Here is a 19,976-nt window from a genome sequence, read left to right as displayed (position 1 = left end):
TATAATCAACAAGACAGAGAGGTAGAGAGAGAGAGAGAAACCTCAATGATGAGAGAGAATCATTGATCAGCTGCCTCCTGTACACCCCACACTGGGGATCAAGCCTACAACCTGGGCATGTGCCCTGATGACGAATCGAACTGTGACTTCCAGGTTCATAGGTTGACGGTCAATCACTGAGTTAAGTCAGCTGGGCCTTCCTTCCCTCCCTGCCCTCCTCCTTCTCTATTCCTCCCTTCCTCCTTCCTTCCTTCCCTTCCTCTCTCCCTCCCTCCCTCCCTTCCTCCTTTCCTTCTTTCCTTCCTTCCTTCCTTCCTTCCTTCCTTCCTTCCTTCCTTCCTTCCTTCCTTCCTTCCTTCCTTCCTTCCTTCCTTCCTTCCTTCCTTATCTATCTATCTATCTATCTATCTATCTATCTATCTATCTATCTATCATTTATCTATCTATCATCTATCTATCTATCTATCTATCTATCTATCTATCTATCTATCTATCTATAAAATCAGAGAGATAGAGAAATAGATAAAAGACTAAAGGTATGTGTTTATATTTAGATGGATATAATTTTATAAATTGGGTTGCATTAAGAATACTATATTTGAGGAAAATAATGAATTTAACTGTACCTTCTGGCCTTTGGAGGCATGCATACCATCTGCTTTCAGAGTTTTTCCTTAAATGTTTCTCTTAATATTAAAAATTTGGATTTCTTACTTTTAAACACTAGATTTCTATAGTTCAGATTTCTACTGATTACTTTCTATGAAGCATAATAATGGACTTAGACTACTTTTATATATTTTTGCGGTTGATGTTTGCATTGTGATTTATAACCATAATAACGAAAATGTCCTGTTTCTCTGAACATAGTTGCTATGGAGTCAGTGCTCACCATCTAAAGCTTACCACAGCTCCTCCATTCCTGAGGCCATTGATTCACCTCCTGATTGCTTTGGTTGTATAATTATTACATTTTTAAGAAAGTCCCATTTATGGTATATTCCTTCTGCATTTGTATGATTAGAAATATATTTGTTGCCTTTATACTTAAATTACAACTTTGCAGGGTAAAACATTCTTGAGTCACAACTTCTTTCTCTCATATTGTGTGGACATTGTTTCCACTGGACATTACAAGGGAGTATTAGACTATTTCATTTTTTCCCTCCTTATAGATAACTTGATTTGTTTTACTAGATTTTTATAAGATTTTTTTAAAAATCCATGATTTTTTGAATAATAGCAAATTTCTTAGTTCTCAAAATCCTATTGTAAATTTTCTTGGAACATTATGTACAGGTTCAAATCTTTATCTTAGAAAAATTGTTCTAATGTTTTTAAAAACATTTTAAATATATATTTATGTTTAAGAAAAAATATATATTACTACTATACATATAAAATTTATATTATTGTCTATCTTAGAAACTTATTTCATTATCTTTTCCATTTCATCCTGTATACACTTATCAAGGCTGTTTTCTGTGTCCTAGCTAGTAATTTCATCATGTTTATTCTCCTCTTGTTACTATTGAGTTTATCTCTGTAATTTTTTTTCCTGAGTACTGCCAGTTCATTCTTTCTCTCTCTCTTTTTTTTTACTTTATCATGTCCTTTGGTTTCTTATATTAACATGCTTTTATATCAAAGAGGACTATATTAACTCTTTGGTTTTGAGGGGTTTAATATATACAGGTAATACTTTAAAATGGCTTTAAGTTTAAATTCACTATATAGTTATTGTGAAATGATTTATATATTTGATATATATTAATACCTGGCAGGAACAGTTGAAATTATAATCTTTTATTTATTATGGAACTATCTTTGTGAGGTAGCAAATTGATCTTAAGAACTTTGATTATGTTTTTTGTATCCATATATTTCAAATGACTAGCACAGTGAAATAAATTTGTAGTTCAAATGCTATTACTGCATAAGGCAATGTGAGGCATTCATAAAAATTACACATCATAGAATCAACTTAACCCCTACGATAGAAAAGAAGACAATGAGTAAGGAATTGTGTAAATTGTGGCAGAAGGTTTAGGCTACAATTACGATGACTTTTCTGTGTGTTTTTGCTGTATATCCTCGTTTCATTTACAGCTCTCATTTCCCGGCATGTGGAGAAGAATGGATTTATAGGGTTTATAGCTACCTACTGTGCCATCTACTTTCATTAATAGTTGGTTTCCTAAATGAATTGGCAACTAAGCATAACTTATTAGTGTTTTGTTTTATTTTCTATGATGTTAAAAATAGTTTGTGTTTGAGAAGAAAAGAAAAATCTTTGTGCCTGAAGGGGCTTTTGACAGCTCTTTAAGTGCCATTACTCCTGTACAGGACAAGATGTGGTCTGTATAATTTAATGGTGCTAAAATGTTACATTTTTAAGACAGCTATTTTATGGCTCCCCTGAATAACTGAGCCCAGTGCTTCACCCTGGAATTTAATAACTCATGTCTCTAAATTCCTGGGTAAAAAATAGTTTTCTTCTTTGAATAAAAGTTGCCATGGCAATTGACAAGCTTGTCAAACACCAAGGCCAATCTTTAGCTTTTCAATATTTTCAAAGATGTGAGTAAAAATAAAGGTGTATTATCACATATCCATATCAGCGATTGTAATTAGGCAACATGTATATTTTTGCAGATAATCATTATTTAAGTATAATGATATTTTTATTTTTTATGTTAACTTTAAGACTATATCTTGATTAATTACAGAGATATATGGGTTAAGGGAAATACCAGTCATTTTAAATGTGTTGGTTGCAATAATTATACTGAATTTTATAGTGAAAATCTGCAGTTTTAAAGAGGATAATATTTGGTATTTATGTGGAAATTTGCCAGGATCATAGAATCTGTTACATAATTCACCTAAAGATTACATCTCTGACTTTAGTGTTGCTGAACTATTTATAATAATTCTAGCAATCGGGAAAAATTAAAATTTTTATTTAAACTCATTGACAATTTTCTTCAAAATCACCTCTTTATATAATTCGTTGGGAATGAGTCATTATCACTTGTTATTCAGATCTGATGATTTCTGGCAAGTTAGATTTAAATTTTCAGTTCTGCTATGCAATTAGCTAGAATACCAGAATTGAATGGGAGATGTTTGTTATACAGATCTGTAAATCTCTAGATTAGTTTGCCTTATTCAGTGTGTTGCTTAAGTTGAGTCTCTTTTGGTTGCAAGTTAGGGAAACTTGTCAGTTAGGATTCTTTTAGTTGGCAATTACCCAACCAAAGGTGTTTTAACAATAAAAGAGGTTTCATGGTTAACACACCCAAGTGTAGGTCACACTTATACGTACCTGATCAGGGATCTGGCTTGTTCTTTGCATTGATTGTTGTTCTGTTCTCATCTATGTTTGCTGTGTCTTCAGGCCGGGTTTCCTCATGGCAGCAACAGGTGGGCAGTAGTTCAAGCCTCACGCCTACATTTCTCAGCAGTCAGAATAAGAGAAAGAATCTCCTTTAAGCTTCTAGATGCTCACTAGTTGGCCTTTCTTACCATGCTGTGTGCTCATGATCCCCACCAGCCCTGGTGGCCTTTGGAGTGACATGTGCAGAATGGCTTGTGCCCAATGGCAAGGAGGGGACCCACCTCAGAAGTTTCCAGTGGTAATGCGCCAGTCAACAGGGAAGACCCGCTGGCTACATAGTCGCAATGCTTGTTACCGCCTCCCCCCAGAACCCACATAATCAGTGTCGTAATCTTCTGGAAGGGAGTGCTGGAAACCCTAAGACGTAAAATCTCTCTTGGGCTGCAGGGAATCTTATTCCTTCTTTGTATCTCCTTTTCTCTCCTTTCTCTGCATAATTTTCTTATCGATATGTACACAATTCAATGTTAACCCCAGAGTTTAATTGGAGGTTGACTTAGGAACTTTTTAAAAAATCTTAATGTTAACATATAATCACTGTTCTCAATATTTACATTTAGGGTCAATATTTTTTCTTTTAGTCGTGCAGCAAAATCTACTAGTATTAGGAATATTCCCTTCCTTTATGTAGTCAGTTTTCTATATATATCTAGCCTGATGGCTTGTGAAAAGGTAGCTGGGATTCTTGTTTTGATAAGATTTCAAGAATAATTGTATTGTATTTAATTAGCACTACTAATAAATGCATTAGGCAATATTCACATCTCAAACATTATTGTGCAAATCACAGACCCTCTATTCAATAGCCATTATTCTTACATATACCTGAATGTTTTAAAATATATTCTATCTAGTGGACTCCACAAATTGATATGCACAATTACATTTGGTGGTTAAAAAAAAATTATTTGCAATTTGAATTAGTCAAGAATCATTTTATTTTCTGGGGGTTTCTCTTCAAAATTGCCTTTTAAAACATTTAAGTCTTTGCACTGAGTGAGAGACATGAAAAATAAAGGTTCTTTAGCAGGCACCATGGTGATACTCATAATAAGAATCACATAAAAGTAGAATTTAGTAACCCAAATTATAGAGAAAAAAATTATCCATTTCTAGGATCTTTACTTAAAGCAGGCCCTAATGTAACCCCAGCTTTAAAGAAGAGAAATTTGAATTTGTTGTCACTCAGTGGTAATTATAGTTCAAGTTTTTCATTAAATAGTTCCAAGGGTGGCATTTTCTTTGGTTAGCAATAAGAGAGATTCCTGTAATAGAAAGACTATTGTTTATTTATAAATTTCTTCTAAAGAAGCTTACTAATTTTATATATATTTTTATCTAATTCACATCCATTAGAGGTTAACTCCTTTAGTTGTTTTGAAGAATACTAACATTTTTAATTCATAATATCATTATTTGTTTGTATTTTAAGAATTTCGGGGACCATGTCTTGTTCATTTCTTTTGAGACTGATGTTTTTTTTATTTTTAATGAAACTCTGTCTATAACTCTGTAAATTACATAAATTTGGATTAAATGCTTCTTTTCTCTCCAGCTTGATTGAGATATAATTGACATGTAACATTGTGTAAGTTTATCTATAAAATATGTTGATTTGGTACATTAATATATTACAAAATAATTACCATGATAACATTAGCTAACACTGACATCATATCACATAATTACCAGTTCTTTGTTGTGGGAGAACATTTAAAATCTACACTCTTAGCAACTTTCAAGTACATAATCCTGTGCTTGTACTACAGTACTAACTACAGTCACCATGCTGTACAGGAGATCCCCAGAACTTATTCATTTTATAACTGGCAGTTTGTACTCTTTGACTAACATCTCCCCATTTCTCCAAAACCCCAGCCCCTGGTAACCACCATCTTACCCTGTTACTATGAGTTCAGCTTTTTTAGATTGCACATATAAGCACATACAGTACTTATCTGTCTCTGACTTATTTCACTTAGCATACTGCCCTCAAGGTCCATCCATGCTCTGTTCTTTATGTGCATTTTCTCTGTTATTACAGGAGGACACAGATCACAATTACTATATATCTCGGATATATGGTCCATCTGATTCGGCCAGCCGGGGTTTGTGGGTGAACATAGACCAAATGGAAAAGGACAAAGTGAAGATTCATGGAATACTTTCCAATACTCATCGACAAGCTGCAGTAAGTGCTTTGACATTTCAAATTTATTTTTTCCTGCTGCGAAAAAAATTTGTTTTAATTGACATATCAACATTTCTTGTTATGATCACTGTTCAAGTATATGTAGTTCTGCAAATGCAATTTAGATTAATAATTGCATATAAGATATTATAGAAAATGAAAATAATTATTTTGAGAAGCCACCTTTAATTAAGCTATTAATTAATTAAATAAATTAATAATTTTCCTAGTGAGAAGATGAGTTACATATTCAATGTTGAGATAGATATTGGATGATTTTCAGTTTTTGTGTGATCCATAAGTTTAGAGAATATATATTTTTAATTATATTAATTTAGTATCTTCCATTTTGCATGGGTTTCTTACTCTTGGTCTGAGAAAGATTTAACCAGAAATATTTATGATTCTGATACACATATAGACCAAGATAAGGATCTAAGAGAAGAAGTTTGATATAAAGGAAAAAATTAAACCTAGAAGTCTCCAATTATAAGTGTGAGTTCATTATTTACCAGCTGTGGTTTCTTAAACAAATAATGTAACTATTCTGAGGCACAGTTTACACATCTGTATGGTAGGGATGACAGGGGAAGTTATATAGGACTCACATTACATGGTCATTGTTATCCTTTTCTACCTTATAGACTGAATGCTTACACAGGTTAGCTCTTCAATGTGCACAACAATCCTATGATTTCAATATTATTACTGTCTAGATATTGCAGATGAGAGAATGAAGTCTTGGAAAAATAGGAGTCTACCTACAAGTCTCTAACTAGTAAGTGGTGAAATTAGGATGCTAATGGAAGCAGTTAAGCCCACACTCAAAATGTGTATATAACATTTATCACAGTTGGTTTTCAGCAGATTTTGAGAATTGCTTCCTGATAAGTGCCTGATTTAACATTTTAGAAGTTATTTAGTTGTGCTCTCATAGACAACAGTGGTGATCTTTCTGTTAATGAGGTGATGTCTTGTTCAGTTTAGTATGACTTAAAGTGAAATAACTTTAACTTTGAAGTATTCTGCCATTATTGATATAAAGACTCAATGGGTTAGGCCATGTGTCCCTGGATCCGGGTGAGGCCTCACGCACCTAGGTCCGGGTGAGGCCACGCGCCCCTTGGGTCTGGGTGAGGCCACGTGCCCCTTAGTCCGGGTGAAGTCATGCCCCTGGGTCCGGCCGAGACCAAACCAGAGGGAGTCGGACCTCCGTTACCACCATTTGTCCACCATCCAGAGCTGAGGGGTAGTGCTGACATGTACACATAAGGAACTGGGGGACATTGAAATTGGGTCTCAAAAGAACTGTTGGTCCAGAAAGAAACTCACTACAAACTGATTCATTTGCCTATCAGCATAACTATTATTGCTCGTCTCACATTCAGTTCTTATAACTATATCTCTAGGGACACATGATCTCGCTCATCTAGGGGAAATGATGAACAACATACTGATGAACAAGAACAGAACCAGAAACAAGGAGGGATCGATCGGACTAGCGGGCCTCAGAGGGAGGATAGGGGAGGTTGGGGGGAGGGGGGAGAGATGGGTTAAGTGACTGAAAGAGGCATGGATTTGGCAAATACAAAATATCAAAAATTTTGGCCACAGCCTTCATTGTATATAGATGCAGACTTTCCTATTTCAGGAGGTCAACTTCTAACAGTTAAAATGGAAATTAATTATAATCCACCATAATGATTTATTCAATGTTCAATGTAGAGCACATGTTTTCTGAGGCAGAGAAGCAAAGTAGCCAGCTTGCCTTGGCTGGGTGACTCTGTGGGTTAGAGTGTCCTCCCATACACTAAAAAGTTGTGGGTTGTATTCCTGTTCGTAGCATGTATGGGAGGCAACCTATGGATGTTTCTCTCTCCCTCTCTCTCTCTCTCTCTCTCTCTCTCTCTCTCTCTCCTTCTACCAAGCTTCCTCTCTCAAATCAATAAAAAAACATGTCCCAGGGTTAGGATTAAAAACCAAACAAAAACGCTACAAAGTAGCCACCTTCCTTTGCTGAATTTCATCATCTGGCTTTTCCATATTCAAGCAACCCAAGGCAAGATTCAGAAATGATTCACTGTTGGGTTTAGAATGGATCTTCATAAGAAGACAAAACGATTATAGTAGGACAATGTCTATTAGAAAGTTATTGCATCTTCAGTAAATCCCACTTTGCTTTACTAAAAAAAAAAAAAAAATGAGGCCCAGGACAAATCAGGCTTAAATGCCCTCTCAAGCTTAGGAGAAAGGGGGTTGGGAGTTATGGTTTGGGACTTTAAAGGGTGGGAAGGCAATTCACATGGAGATGAAAAAGCAAATGTTTGGTAAATAAATGCTTGCTGGGCCATACTTAAAGGGACACAGTGAGGACTTTGATCAAAAGGTTCTTGCTAGCTTCCTCCCTGTCAATCACACTTAATTCATATTATCTCAGATGATAGCTCTCTTCCTGGAGCAGGTTTTCTATCTAAATTTCTTTAGGTGGGTAAGGGGTCAAAGGTTTTTCCTGAGTCTTCTTTCTTGAAAATATTCAGCTTTAAAAATAATATTTAAAAAAACACATATTTTAGAAAGGAAAACTCTGCTTCCCTTCAATATTATTATTTAGTTTCCTTTTTTTTCTTTGTTTGCTTATTTTGTTTTCTAAATTCTACATAAATATAAAATCATAAGGAATCTGTTTTTCTCTATCTGACTTATTTCACTTAGCATAATACCCTCCAGGTTCATCCATGTTGTTGCAAATAGTAAGATTTCATTTTTTTTTTTTTTATGGCTGAGAAATATTCCATTGTACATACCTACCACATCTTTTTTATTCATTTGTCTATTAATGGACATTTAGGTTGCTTCCATATATTGGTTATTGTAAATAATGCTACAATGAATGTAGGGCTGCATATATCTTTTTGAATTAGTGTTATAGATTTCTTCAGATAAATACCCAAATGAAAATCGCTGGATCATATGGTAGTTCTACTTTTAATTTTTCAAAAATCCTCCATATTGTTTTCCATAGTGGCTGCACAAATTTACATTCCCAGCAATAGTACATAAGGGTTTTCTTTTCTTCAGTAGAAAAATGTGCCACTTGGACTCCATTTAATTAAATTTTATATCTGAAACTTATAAATTAATAGAACATTAAAAACTTTTTCTACATTCTTTCTTTGATTAAAATTAGTATGAGAGTTATAATTTGTAGAGTGATGCATGGTTTAACATGTCCTCAATTGGCCTCCCCACACTTCCAGTCCTTCCTGGATCTCTCTGCTCTATATCCATTATGCCTTCCTCTGAGTAGAATCAGGTTGTTAGAGATGAGGACAGATTTCTAATGTTAAGGTACCAGGGGGCTCAGTAATATCCACAGAACCCCTCCCTTCAACCTTCACAGAACACACACACCAAACCACAGCTGTTCTCCCTGTGATGTTACTGAGAGGTTTTAGCACAAGGGAAATGACCAATGGGAAACAAGACATCCACATTGACTTGGTTTACTGATGTCATAATTATCATAATTCTTGATGCAAAGCTCTCTGGTAATTTGGCTGCAAACATTTAAGGCTGAAGGGAAGAGGGAAATTTCTATAATCTCATCACCAAATGATATAATTTGCATGTCCAAGGTCAAAAAAAAAAAAAAAAGAAAGAGAAAAATTATATACCTAGGGGCAGACCCAGGGGCAGTTAGTTAAGTAATCCAGCTCTGAGTAAGCAGGAGGTAGAGTGGGAAAACTAGAAGACTGATTTTTCTGAAGACACAGCTACCTTCCTCTTTCCTGGCTTCCTCAGAATTAGTCAGAGGAAGACAAAGGAGTGTCTGACTTGGTAGCATAAATTTTTAAAAAATATTTTTCCCTCTTCCACCATCACTCATAAATGTGGTCCAAAGCCATTTTGGGATCATAAATTAATATTCTAGAAAGAGGGGAAGGGTGGAAACAGTAAAAGTTGTCCCTGTTCTCCATTAACAATAATCCTATATAATAGAAGGCTAATATGCAAATCGACTGAAAGGTGGAACGACCAGTTGCTATGATGCGCACTGACCACCAGGGGGCAGCCACACAATTCAGGAGCTGCTCCCTGGTGGTCAGTGCGCTCCCACAGGGGGAGTACTGCTCAGCCAGAAGCCGGGCTCACAGATGGCGAGTGCAGCAGCAGTGGGAGCCTCTCCTGCCTCCGAAGCAGCACTAAGGATGTCTGACTAACAGCTCAGGCCCGCTCCCTGCCTAAGCCATCAGTGGGACATCCCCCGAGGGCTCCCGGACTGCGAGAGGGTGCAGGCTGGGCTGAGGGCTCCCCCCCACCAAGTACACAAATTTCATGCACCAGGCCTCTAGTATCTTAAAATTTCACAGCTGAGTATTTGTTTCTAAATCATTTAATTCACGTTTCACATGACAGAACACACTAATTTCTCTTTCTTTTTATATGTAAGATATACTCATTAGTATTTACATTACATATGTATATTGCAATTTGATTACATGTTCTTTCAAACCTCCCCATTGTTCATTTTGTTTTAAATAACATTTCTTAAATCATTATTATAAAAAAAAAAAGGCAGATGTTAAAACCTACTTTTACCTTTGACAAATTAAAGGAAGGATCTTGTATTCCTAGATAAAGTTGAAAAAACTTGCAGTAAGTCCCTACCAGATGGCAAGCAATGAGCCAGAAACTTTATATTCAATTACTGGTACTTATTTGTTTTGGGGTGTTGTGTTTATTTGTTTTTCGTTATTGAAAGTCATACAGTTGTCAGGTTGTAGATCTGGAAGTTTCTAACTACAAACCTAGGAACCTGTTTGTACTTGTTTCTTTCCCTCTGTGTGGAACTTGAAATTTCATAATTTTGATATTTTTTTCTATATTTCTAAATCATATACTTTCATTCATTGCTGGGCATAAAGTCTGATTCAATAGCTAGTCAAATTAGAATTATTTTGCCTTCTGAAACTATGGTTTATGAAATTCTGCTTTACAACTTGATGCCACTCTCTGGTGGAAGGAGTTTGGGGTTATAGAAGTTATAAAACCTTGGCTCCAAAATTATTTTTCTCAGATTTTGGACTCTCTGCATTTTACTTTTATAACCTGCCCACCTTGACTACCCTTCAGTTCTAATTTGAGAATAAAAATGAAATAGCTACGAAAATATCAAATAAAAATGAGGTTGTAAATGCATTGTTATTTGAGAGCCCAAAAAACATGATAAACCCCAAAATAAGTTAATTTCTAAGTATTCTCTAAGAATATAGGTGGATAGATAATAATATCTATATTATATCTCCATATACTTTTTTTGCCAAGAAATTGTCAATGTGCTCTTTGCCAGATATAAGCCCACTCTTAGCTTATAAAATTGTATCTTTCTCTATGTTAGTAGAAAAGATTGATTCTTTATATAAGAAACCTCAGGAAAATGAAATGAAGTGCTACTCTGTACCTCTCTGTCATATTGCAGGCAAGGTTTTTGATGAAACTTGTAGTTTTTGATATGGTGATTGTTCTAAATTTTAATAGCACTGTTCTTGGCAGAGATCCTCAGACTACTTGATTTATAAGCAGAAAGCTTCATTTAAAAAATGAAGTTTTCTGCGTTTATTTTTTTCCCCACCCCAGGAAAATAGCATCATTTCGACTAGCATTTCTATCAGTCTTACATTTGCATAATGTTGATGTTGGGAGAGCTAAATTTGCATGCCAATTGTGATTATATCCATTGTTTGCTCATATTACACAATTTCATTTTTTTCTGTGCATTAGAAAAATCTACTGATAAGTGCTTATTTCTCTAAATGATTAACTTGAAAGGCAATTTAAATTACTGTCTCTATTAGGCTATTATCTAGACCACACATTTCTGCCTGTGTCCTGTTCACACTATCTAACAAGTTGCTTTTACTTATTTTCGTTTGGGTTGGGTGAACACACTTGCTGCTCTCTGTTTATTGAATTGTTTCATTTCAAGTCAGACATCCACAGTCCATCCACCTGGCCTTACTTGCTTTTGCGCATGGGATTTTCCTCTAGTTTAATAACAAACTGAGATGAGTTGTGTCTGCACATGTCTTTCCAGCTTGATTTTGGTTTCATTCGTTTTACTATTTCAATAGTCACCTACCAATTTTGAGAATAATTCTCTCTCTACCGAAGAAGTGTTATTTGAGGGCTTTTGATCCATTCAGCAGAATCACATGAGATTAGAGACACTGACTTCTGTTCCTCTGGGTGCCAGGGAAACAGGCTGGCCCACCTGCCTCAGAGCCAGGAATAATGGAGAGAGCTAGTCTTTAAGAACACATTAAACACTTCTTAGGCCCATTTAAGTTGCTGAGTTTAGAAAACTCCTTTTGCTGATCTAATGATATAAATAGATGTATATTAGTAATCATTTAAGACACCCTTGATACCCTTCCTGAATCTAAGAACCAGACTTTAGACAGTGCAGGTCCTTTGGTGATGCTTGAAGATAGCGGCAGCCTTATGAAGCCCCCAGGGGTCAATTCTTATGGATATACAAGCCTTAGGTTTCCAGAGCAAGACATTTTCTTTTTAAAAAAATCATACTTGAGTTCATCGTATTTCAGTTCAATGTCCTCTTAATACTCCATATTGTGTCTTTAGTGGGGTTGGGCACCACTCTTTATGTAAAATTAACATAAGAAAATTGGGAGGTAATTTTATACGTTCTCTGTTACCAGTAATGGCTATAAAATAATTCTAGATAGGTAAATATCTACTCAGCTTTTTAAAGTCACAAGTGAGGTGAATACTTGAGGTTTCTTTGAAACTCTCTTAGATTTCACATTAATCTGTCATAATCATAAAGCTGCTAAAATAGGACCCTCAGCCATGTCTCAGGTGGAATAAATAAGTCCATTTATTCCTGTCTTTCATCCTGGATTCTCTTCTCCAACCTATTTTTTATTATCTTTTCTGGGATCTCTCCAGGAACCCAGGAAGACGTACCAGTGGTTAATTTTAGATAACATGAGTACAAAACATTCTCATCCTGAAGCTACTCAGTGATTAAGCTTCCACATGACTATTTTATATGAGAAAAGTTGGCAAAATGTAAATGAAATATAATATTTCTTACAAGTGACTACACTAAAAGCAAGTAGATTTAATTCTTGTGAAATATCTTAAATTATAGAAGGTAAAAGACAAGACATTTTCAGATGAAGATTTCCTTGACAAGTTAGTATTTTTGTATCTTTAAAAAATATTTTATAGCTATTTTCAATATATTTTATTTTTGTCTGTTTCTACTTACCAATTATAACCTATCTCTTAAGTTGTAGATAATTATCCTGAGGCAGAGATTTCCAAAACCTTTTCATCTCCTGGCACACATAAACTAATTACTAAAATTCTTCGTCACACTGAAATAGATATAATTTTTGCTGATCTGACAAAAAATAGGCATAATTTTTATTCATTCACACCAAATGGCTATTGTTTTGTTGACTGTTGTCATTTTTTTAAATTTGACAATCTAAGGGAAAAGAGGTCAGTGCTCCTGACTAAAGAGTCAGGTACTGAATGTTTTAAAAATTCTTGCTGCACACCAGTGTGCCTCTTTGGGCACACCGGTTGGAAATCGCTGCCCTAGGGAATAATCAACATGTCACATGGTTTATTTATACATTGGCTTACCACCAGAACTTTGCTGTGCCTGAGTCTAGCCCCAGAAAATGGGTGTCTCTTTCTTCACTAAATTGCTCTGTTAAAATGCCAATGTGTCTGGAAGTGAACCTTCTGTAAGCTACTCTCATTCTGTCTAATAAAAGAGTAATATGCAAATCGACCATCACTCCAACACACAAGATGGCTGCCCCCCCATGTGGACACAAGATGGCTGGAAGGGGAGGGCAGTTGGGAGGGACCAGGCCTGCAAGGGAGGGCAGTTGGGGGTGATCAAGCCTGGAGGGGAGGGCAGTTAGGGGTGACCAGGCTGGCAGAGGAGGGAAGTTGGGGGCGACTGGGCCTGCAGGGAAGGGCAGTTGGGGGGGACCTAGGCCTGCAGAGGAGGGCAGTTAGGGATAACCAGGCCTGCAGGGGAGGGCAGTTAGGGGTGACCAGGCCTGCAGGGGAGGGCAGTTGTGGGGGACCAGGCCTACAGGGGAGCAGTTAGGCATCAATCAGGCTGGCAGCAGAGTGGTTAGGGAGTGATCAGGCTGGCAGGCAGAAGCAGTTAGGGGCAATCAGGAAGGTAGGCAGGCGAGCAGTTTGGAGCCAGCAGTCCTGGATTGTGAGAGGGATGTCCGTCTGCCCGTTTAGGCCCAATCCTATTGGGATCAGGCCTAAACAGGCAGTCGGACATCCCTCAAGGGGTCCCAGATTGGAGAGGGTGCAAGCTGGGCTGAGGGACACATCCCCCGTGCACGAATTTCGTGCACCGGGCCTCTATCCCTACGTAATAAAAGCGTAATATGCTAAGTGTCTGACCAGTTGACCAGTCACTATGACATGCACTGACCACCAGGGGGCAGATGCTCTGATGGGTAGGTTAGCTTGCTGCTGAGGTCTGGCCGATGGGGACTGGGCGAGAGGGCGGGACATGCCCTGGAGCCCTCCCACAGTCCCTTCCCAGCTGGCCAACCTCCCTCGGTCCCTCCCTGTCCAGCCGGCCCCCATCGGCTGATGGGGAATGGGCAAGACAGCCCCAATCAGCCTTTGATCACAGGCCAGACCGAGGGACCCCACCCATGCATGAATTTGTGCACTAGGCCCCTAGTTTAAGATGTAATGCCAGAAATTTCTTATCATGCAGCAGTTGAGAAAAAATGCCAAGTAAGATTCACTCTTGATAAAGAGGCCAAGTTTAGGCACCGGAGCCCTGCTCCCAGACAGGTTAACCTGTGGATATGCTAGAGTGTCAAAGGGAGCAGCTCTGAGGGACTGTGTTGAGAGTCCCTTTAACTTTTGAAAAATCCAGAAGTTGGCAAATGTGACTAAATGTTTATAAATACTGGTGATCTGCATAAAATATATAGGGGACTCTTTCTATTATTTTTGTAACTTTTTAAAATTTGAAAATATTTCCAAATACAAAATTAAGAAAAAGAGAAGTTAGCAAAAGAGGAGTTAACTTTGAAGAGTTAACATTGAACTTGGCCCAATTTCAACCTGTAATCAAGTTTTGAATTTTTTGTCACTCTTCTGATGTACTTTGCCTGCATTGAATTTCAAATCATAGCATTCTGTTGAGGGGCAGCTTGGTAATAGTGTTTGAGGAGATGGACTTAGGCTGCCTGGATTTTGAGTCTGCCTCCCCCTCCCCCAGCCCCTACTTTGCCAACTACTAGCTGGTTGATTTTGAGCATGTTATTTACTCTATTAATTCCTCATCTGTAAAATGGAATGATAACAGTATCAACCTTTTAAGGTTGGCATTAGAATTAAAAGATTTAACATTTGTACAGTGCTTAATTCAGTGGTTGGCACTGTGTTGTAGATGTCTGTTTCATTGATACTAATAATCATTGTGCAAATATTTAACTTTAAAGCAGTCACTTTCCACTGACAGGAAAGGGAGGACAGATTGTAATCAATGAAGGCAAGCGAGGGACTTTTCAAACTGCAAAGGATAAACTAATAGGAGTATTTTTCCTGCCTACCCTGTTTGAGGATCACTGGTCAAGGAAGTAACAAGAGTGTCATTGCCCTCAGGTGTACTAGGGCTGCAAAGAGCATTAGCAAATCATTGCTTTAAAGGTACTTGGCAAGCAGGTACTGCTATGCTTCAATTCCTCAAATGGAAAATTTCAGGACATGTAAGTGCTACCAGGCGAAGCAAGATGATGTTATCCAGAATCAAGTCTATTTATCCTTTTAATCCATTTCACGCTTGTCAAAGTTCTTACAGCAGTTGTTTTAGAGTTCCAAAGACCATTGATATAACATCAAGTCTTGCTATTCAAAGTGGGCTCCCTGAGGAGAACTTACTAGAAACACAGAATTTCAGCCCATTCACCCCCAGACCTACCAATTCGGAATCTGCATTTTAACTAGAACCTTAAGCATTTCCTATGCACGCTCTGGCTTGAGAAGCTTTTGGGGATCCACTGCCTTGCTTCTAGAGCAGGGTAAAAAATCCAGAATTGGCTTTTTCTGCTTCTTGCCCTCCCCCACCTACCCTTCAGGGGCTTCTTTATAAAATCCTGTTGTACTTTCTCTGAGCCCTTGAACCTGCTGCTTGTTGTTCTGCACCCTGCCTGAAGGATAGTTACCTAACTAATTTGAATAATTCTCAAAATGTCCAAGTATAGGCAAGCCCCTATAATTCAGGTGTTTGCTGGCAGTCATGCAATGTGAGAGGCCAGAGATATGGTGCTAGTTCACTTACTCTGTTTCACGTGAGCGAGCATCAGGTAACTGCAAAATGTTTACATGTTGTTTTCTAATTTATGAATAGTCCCATGCACAGTGTCATTCAGTATGCAGGGTTAATGAAGTTCTCAATTCTGTTATGAAAAAAAGCGCTGAAGCGGTTAGAATTCCTAACTCAGAAAATCAATTCAATTGATGGGCTTTTTTTCTAAAAGACTGAATAGCCAGTCTCTTGTCCTTACATTTGCATATTGATTAGCCAATTTCCCTGAACATTTTGATCTTTTAATTAGGTTTGCAGTGTTTTCAGTCACTGGATCAATGACCCATGTCCTGTTCTCTCCTCCCAGAGTGTGAGAGTTGGTTAAAATACCATTTTATAACAAATCCTTGATCGTAAAAGCATTATGAATTATTGTGCCCACTGCAGCTATATTTTTTTTCCCCTGGAATATACTCAGCTCATTTTTGGACTAGAAGCAGGATCTTACTTTAGGGCCTATCAAAAGAAGTTTGTATTGCTGTTCCACATGTATATGCCTCTCCACAGTCCATTTTCGCTCTTTAATAGTTGCTTGTTGTGGAAACGTGTCAATTAAAATGTTTCTATCTATAGCTATATCTACAAACATACATGTGTCTATGCCTACATTTATATCCCTCCGCTACCTTTCAGTTTATAGTACTGTTAGGAGTGAACTGATTTCAGTTACACAGGTGAATAAATCAGTGAAGGGCAATTACCATTAAGAATTGTAAAAAAGGAAAGAAATGTTCTGGGTGTTTAGAAAATAGGTCCCTGGATCTATCCTCGGAAGGTAAGAAATGGAAGCACCTGAACCCCAGTGTGAAAAAGAGAAGTGGTTTGTGCCCATCACCTGGTGAGAAGGGGCCTGCTGTGTTGCCATCAGGCCTCCGTGGGGTGTAGCACACTGTGGCTCCCCCCAGCATGGTGCTCTGTTAGTCTAGTCCCCATCATTCCATGCATTTCATCTGAGAAGACTGTTCTATACCTTTTTCAGATTTTGTCTTTTTTTTTTTTTACTGTGGCCTCATGCATTGTTATTACATGTTAAAGAAAATTGTTATATCTAGTAACAGCAAAAACATGTGACTGACAATATTAGAGGTTCCAGGTAGAAAACACAGTTATGGAAAGTCTGATGACATGTAGGAAAAGAATTACCTGGTATAAAAGAAGGGGGATAGAATGGTGTAGTGTTTAAGACAGTGTTTTGGAGTCAAACCTATGTGGATTGAAATCCTGGCTCCACTACTTGTCGTGTGAATTTACTACTTGACCTTATTTTTGTTAAGTTTTTAAAAAATAATTTCAGGCTTATAAAAAATCATGCAAGGATTATTGAAAGAGTTCCCTTGTATCTTTTACTACCCAGCTTTCCCAAATGTTACCACCTTACATACTCATGGTACAATTATCAATACCAAGAAATTAACATTGTTACTATACTCTTAACTAAGCTATAGGCCTTATTCACAATTTGTAAATTATCCTCTTTTTTCTTATCCAGAATCCAATCTAGGACGCACACTGCATTTATTTATCCAATCTCCTAGTCTCCTCCAACAGTTCCTCATTCTTTCTTTGTCTCTCATGAACTCTACACTTTCAAAGAGTATTGGCCAGTTACTGGTTTGGGGTTTGTCTTAAAACCTTTGTGTCTTCATGAGGAAACACAGGGCTCTGCTTTTGGCCGGAATACCACAGCAATAGTATTTTGTCCTCTGTTGTGTATCATATCAGGAGGTACATAATGTCGGTATGTCTTGTCACTGGTGATGATATCTTTGATCATCTGCATAATGTGATGTCTGCGAGGTTTTGTTTCTTTGCTGTAAAGTCACTGTTGTTTTTTTTTTCGTACTTATCAAGTATCTTTTTGCAAGATATTTCACAACTATACAAATATTCTGTTTTTCATCATATGTTCACCTTATTTTAGCATTCATACTTGCTAAAAACAGATAAAATACCTAGCATAATGTCTTATATATTAAATGTTAATTTCATTCTCCTAACATTAGTGAACACAGTAGTCATAATTATTTCAATATAACACAAATGAGGGCATCATAATATTGCTCAGGAACATAATATCTAATTGTGCTATGATTCTATTAGAGAAGCAATTTGCCTGCATTGTTATTAGAGACAACACATACTAAATCATTTCCAGCTATTTATTAGGAATCAAAAAGGAGAACATGTTTAGGAAACTTGTTTTAAGGAACTATGCTAGATACCTTCATGTACATGAGCTGATATTAGCCACCATCCAGTGAGTGCTTATGAAGGGTCAAGTGTCATTTGATCATTTGATCCTTATAATAATCTTTAAAGAAGTGTCTGGACTTTACAGTTGAGCAAACTGTGTAAAGGAGTTAAATGACTATGAAATCACACAGCTTCTAAGAATCAAATTGGGATGTAATTTAAAGTCTCTATGACTTCAAAACATGTTAGACCATTCAAAATTTAGGAAAGAACCATTTACAATTTAAAAATATTTCTCCATCTAGTTCCATTAAAAGAAGATTGTATAATGTGTGTCTTATGGTTAGCAAAAAAGCGAGACTGCAGTAATCTATCTTAAGCACTAATAGGTGAATGTGTTTTATTTGGGCCTTATTCATTTTCAAGAAAGACAGTCAATTGTTACTTGCATTCTGGAAGAATATATTACATCCCAGTTAAGAAATTTAATTTATTCAGAGTTATCTATTAAAAAGTTATCTAGTAAGTAATGATTATTTAATCAATTTTAGCTATTAGAGATATAAATCTTACTAGAAATAAGGTCATTTATTCAGTTAGTTCAGATAAAAGCCAATATCATTATAAAGAGCTATTTAGGTAAAACAAAATGTAATTTTTCTTAAGTTTTGCAACTCTTCTCAAAGTTAATACCTGGCATAAATAAATATACTGAAAACGGTTTGACTCAAGATTTATTTGACCTACTTTTTTAAAACAATAGCACAAATCTCACTTTACTACTTATTACTACTTAAAATAATATCTCAGCTATTAGAAAGCTTCAAAATAAATAACAACTTATTTGAATTATTAAAAATGAAATGTTAAGATATATGTATAGAAATTAATGATTAATCCATGAATTTATTTTTCAAAAAATAAATACTCCTATATTTTTAAGACCCCTTGCTATCATGGACTCAGGACACCATCAATTAAAAGTTTAGTTACCACCAATTTTCATTCCACAAGCTGCTCTCAGCAGGATTATGCCTTATAAAGATGGCATAGAGACTTGGGAGAACCAGAAAATGTAGCTTTATTACTGTAAAGAAGAACCTGTCTTAAAACAAAGAGCAGTTTTTATTAATGACATTAAAAGTGGTTTTGAGAATTATAAAAAGTTTCTTTTCCTGATACTTAATTCTTCTTAAGCAGTTTCTGTCTTCAAGCTTTTACTGGCCCTAATTAATTTACCTTTGCAATACAACTGAGAAATAGGCAAACAGGGGAAACTGGAATAGTGTATATGTAGGATTAAAATTATTGTGTTATTAAAAAGAATTTAAAAAGATAATAATTAGTGAGAAGACAAATAGCAATAGACATAAGAAAATTATGTTAAAGAGGCAATAAAAGGTGTGGATACACTTAGAAATCTAGGAGTATGACCCTGATTAAGTCTAATAGTCAGTCCCCAACAGTACTTTCCCTTGTCTGATATTTGGTCCTGTCCAAAATGTCCCCAAAACATTCATTGAAATATTTGGTCCATGACAAAAGGTCCTTGATATTTGGTCTAAAACATCCATTAACACATTTGGTCCACACCAACCCATTTACCTAACCTCTTGTGCCATTACAGCTAGACTACTGAGGCAAGAAGGGCTATTATGGCCAATGCAGCCACAATGCAATTATTGGACCAATAAAACATGATAGTATATTTTATGAATTAATCCTATAAACCAAAGATATAAATACATATTATGGACTATTTGAACCCAGGGGTGTATTCTTGGACATTTTAGACA

General features: G+C 36.4%; 1 protein-coding gene across 1 annotated transcript in view; it reads left to right on the top strand.

Moving 5' to 3' along the window:
- The window catches only part of PLXDC2 (plexin domain containing 2), a 247,352-nt gene that overhangs the window by 30,278 nt on the left and 197,098 nt on the right, over positions 1-19,976 (top strand). Inside the window, exon 3 of the mRNA XM_054724795.1 lies at positions 5,445-5,591. Within this exon, the coding sequence (XP_054580770.1) occupies positions 5,445-5,591 (147 nt within the window). The remainder of the gene's footprint in view (positions 1-5,444; positions 5,592-19,976) is intronic.

Source organism: Eptesicus fuscus, chromosome 2, assembly GCF_027574615.1.
Source record: "Eptesicus fuscus isolate TK198812 chromosome 2, DD_ASM_mEF_20220401, whole genome shotgun sequence".
NCBI classification, from domain to species: domain Eukaryota; kingdom Metazoa; phylum Chordata; class Mammalia; order Chiroptera; family Vespertilionidae; genus Eptesicus; species Eptesicus fuscus.
This window is presented reverse-complemented; position numbering and strand designations above follow the sequence as displayed.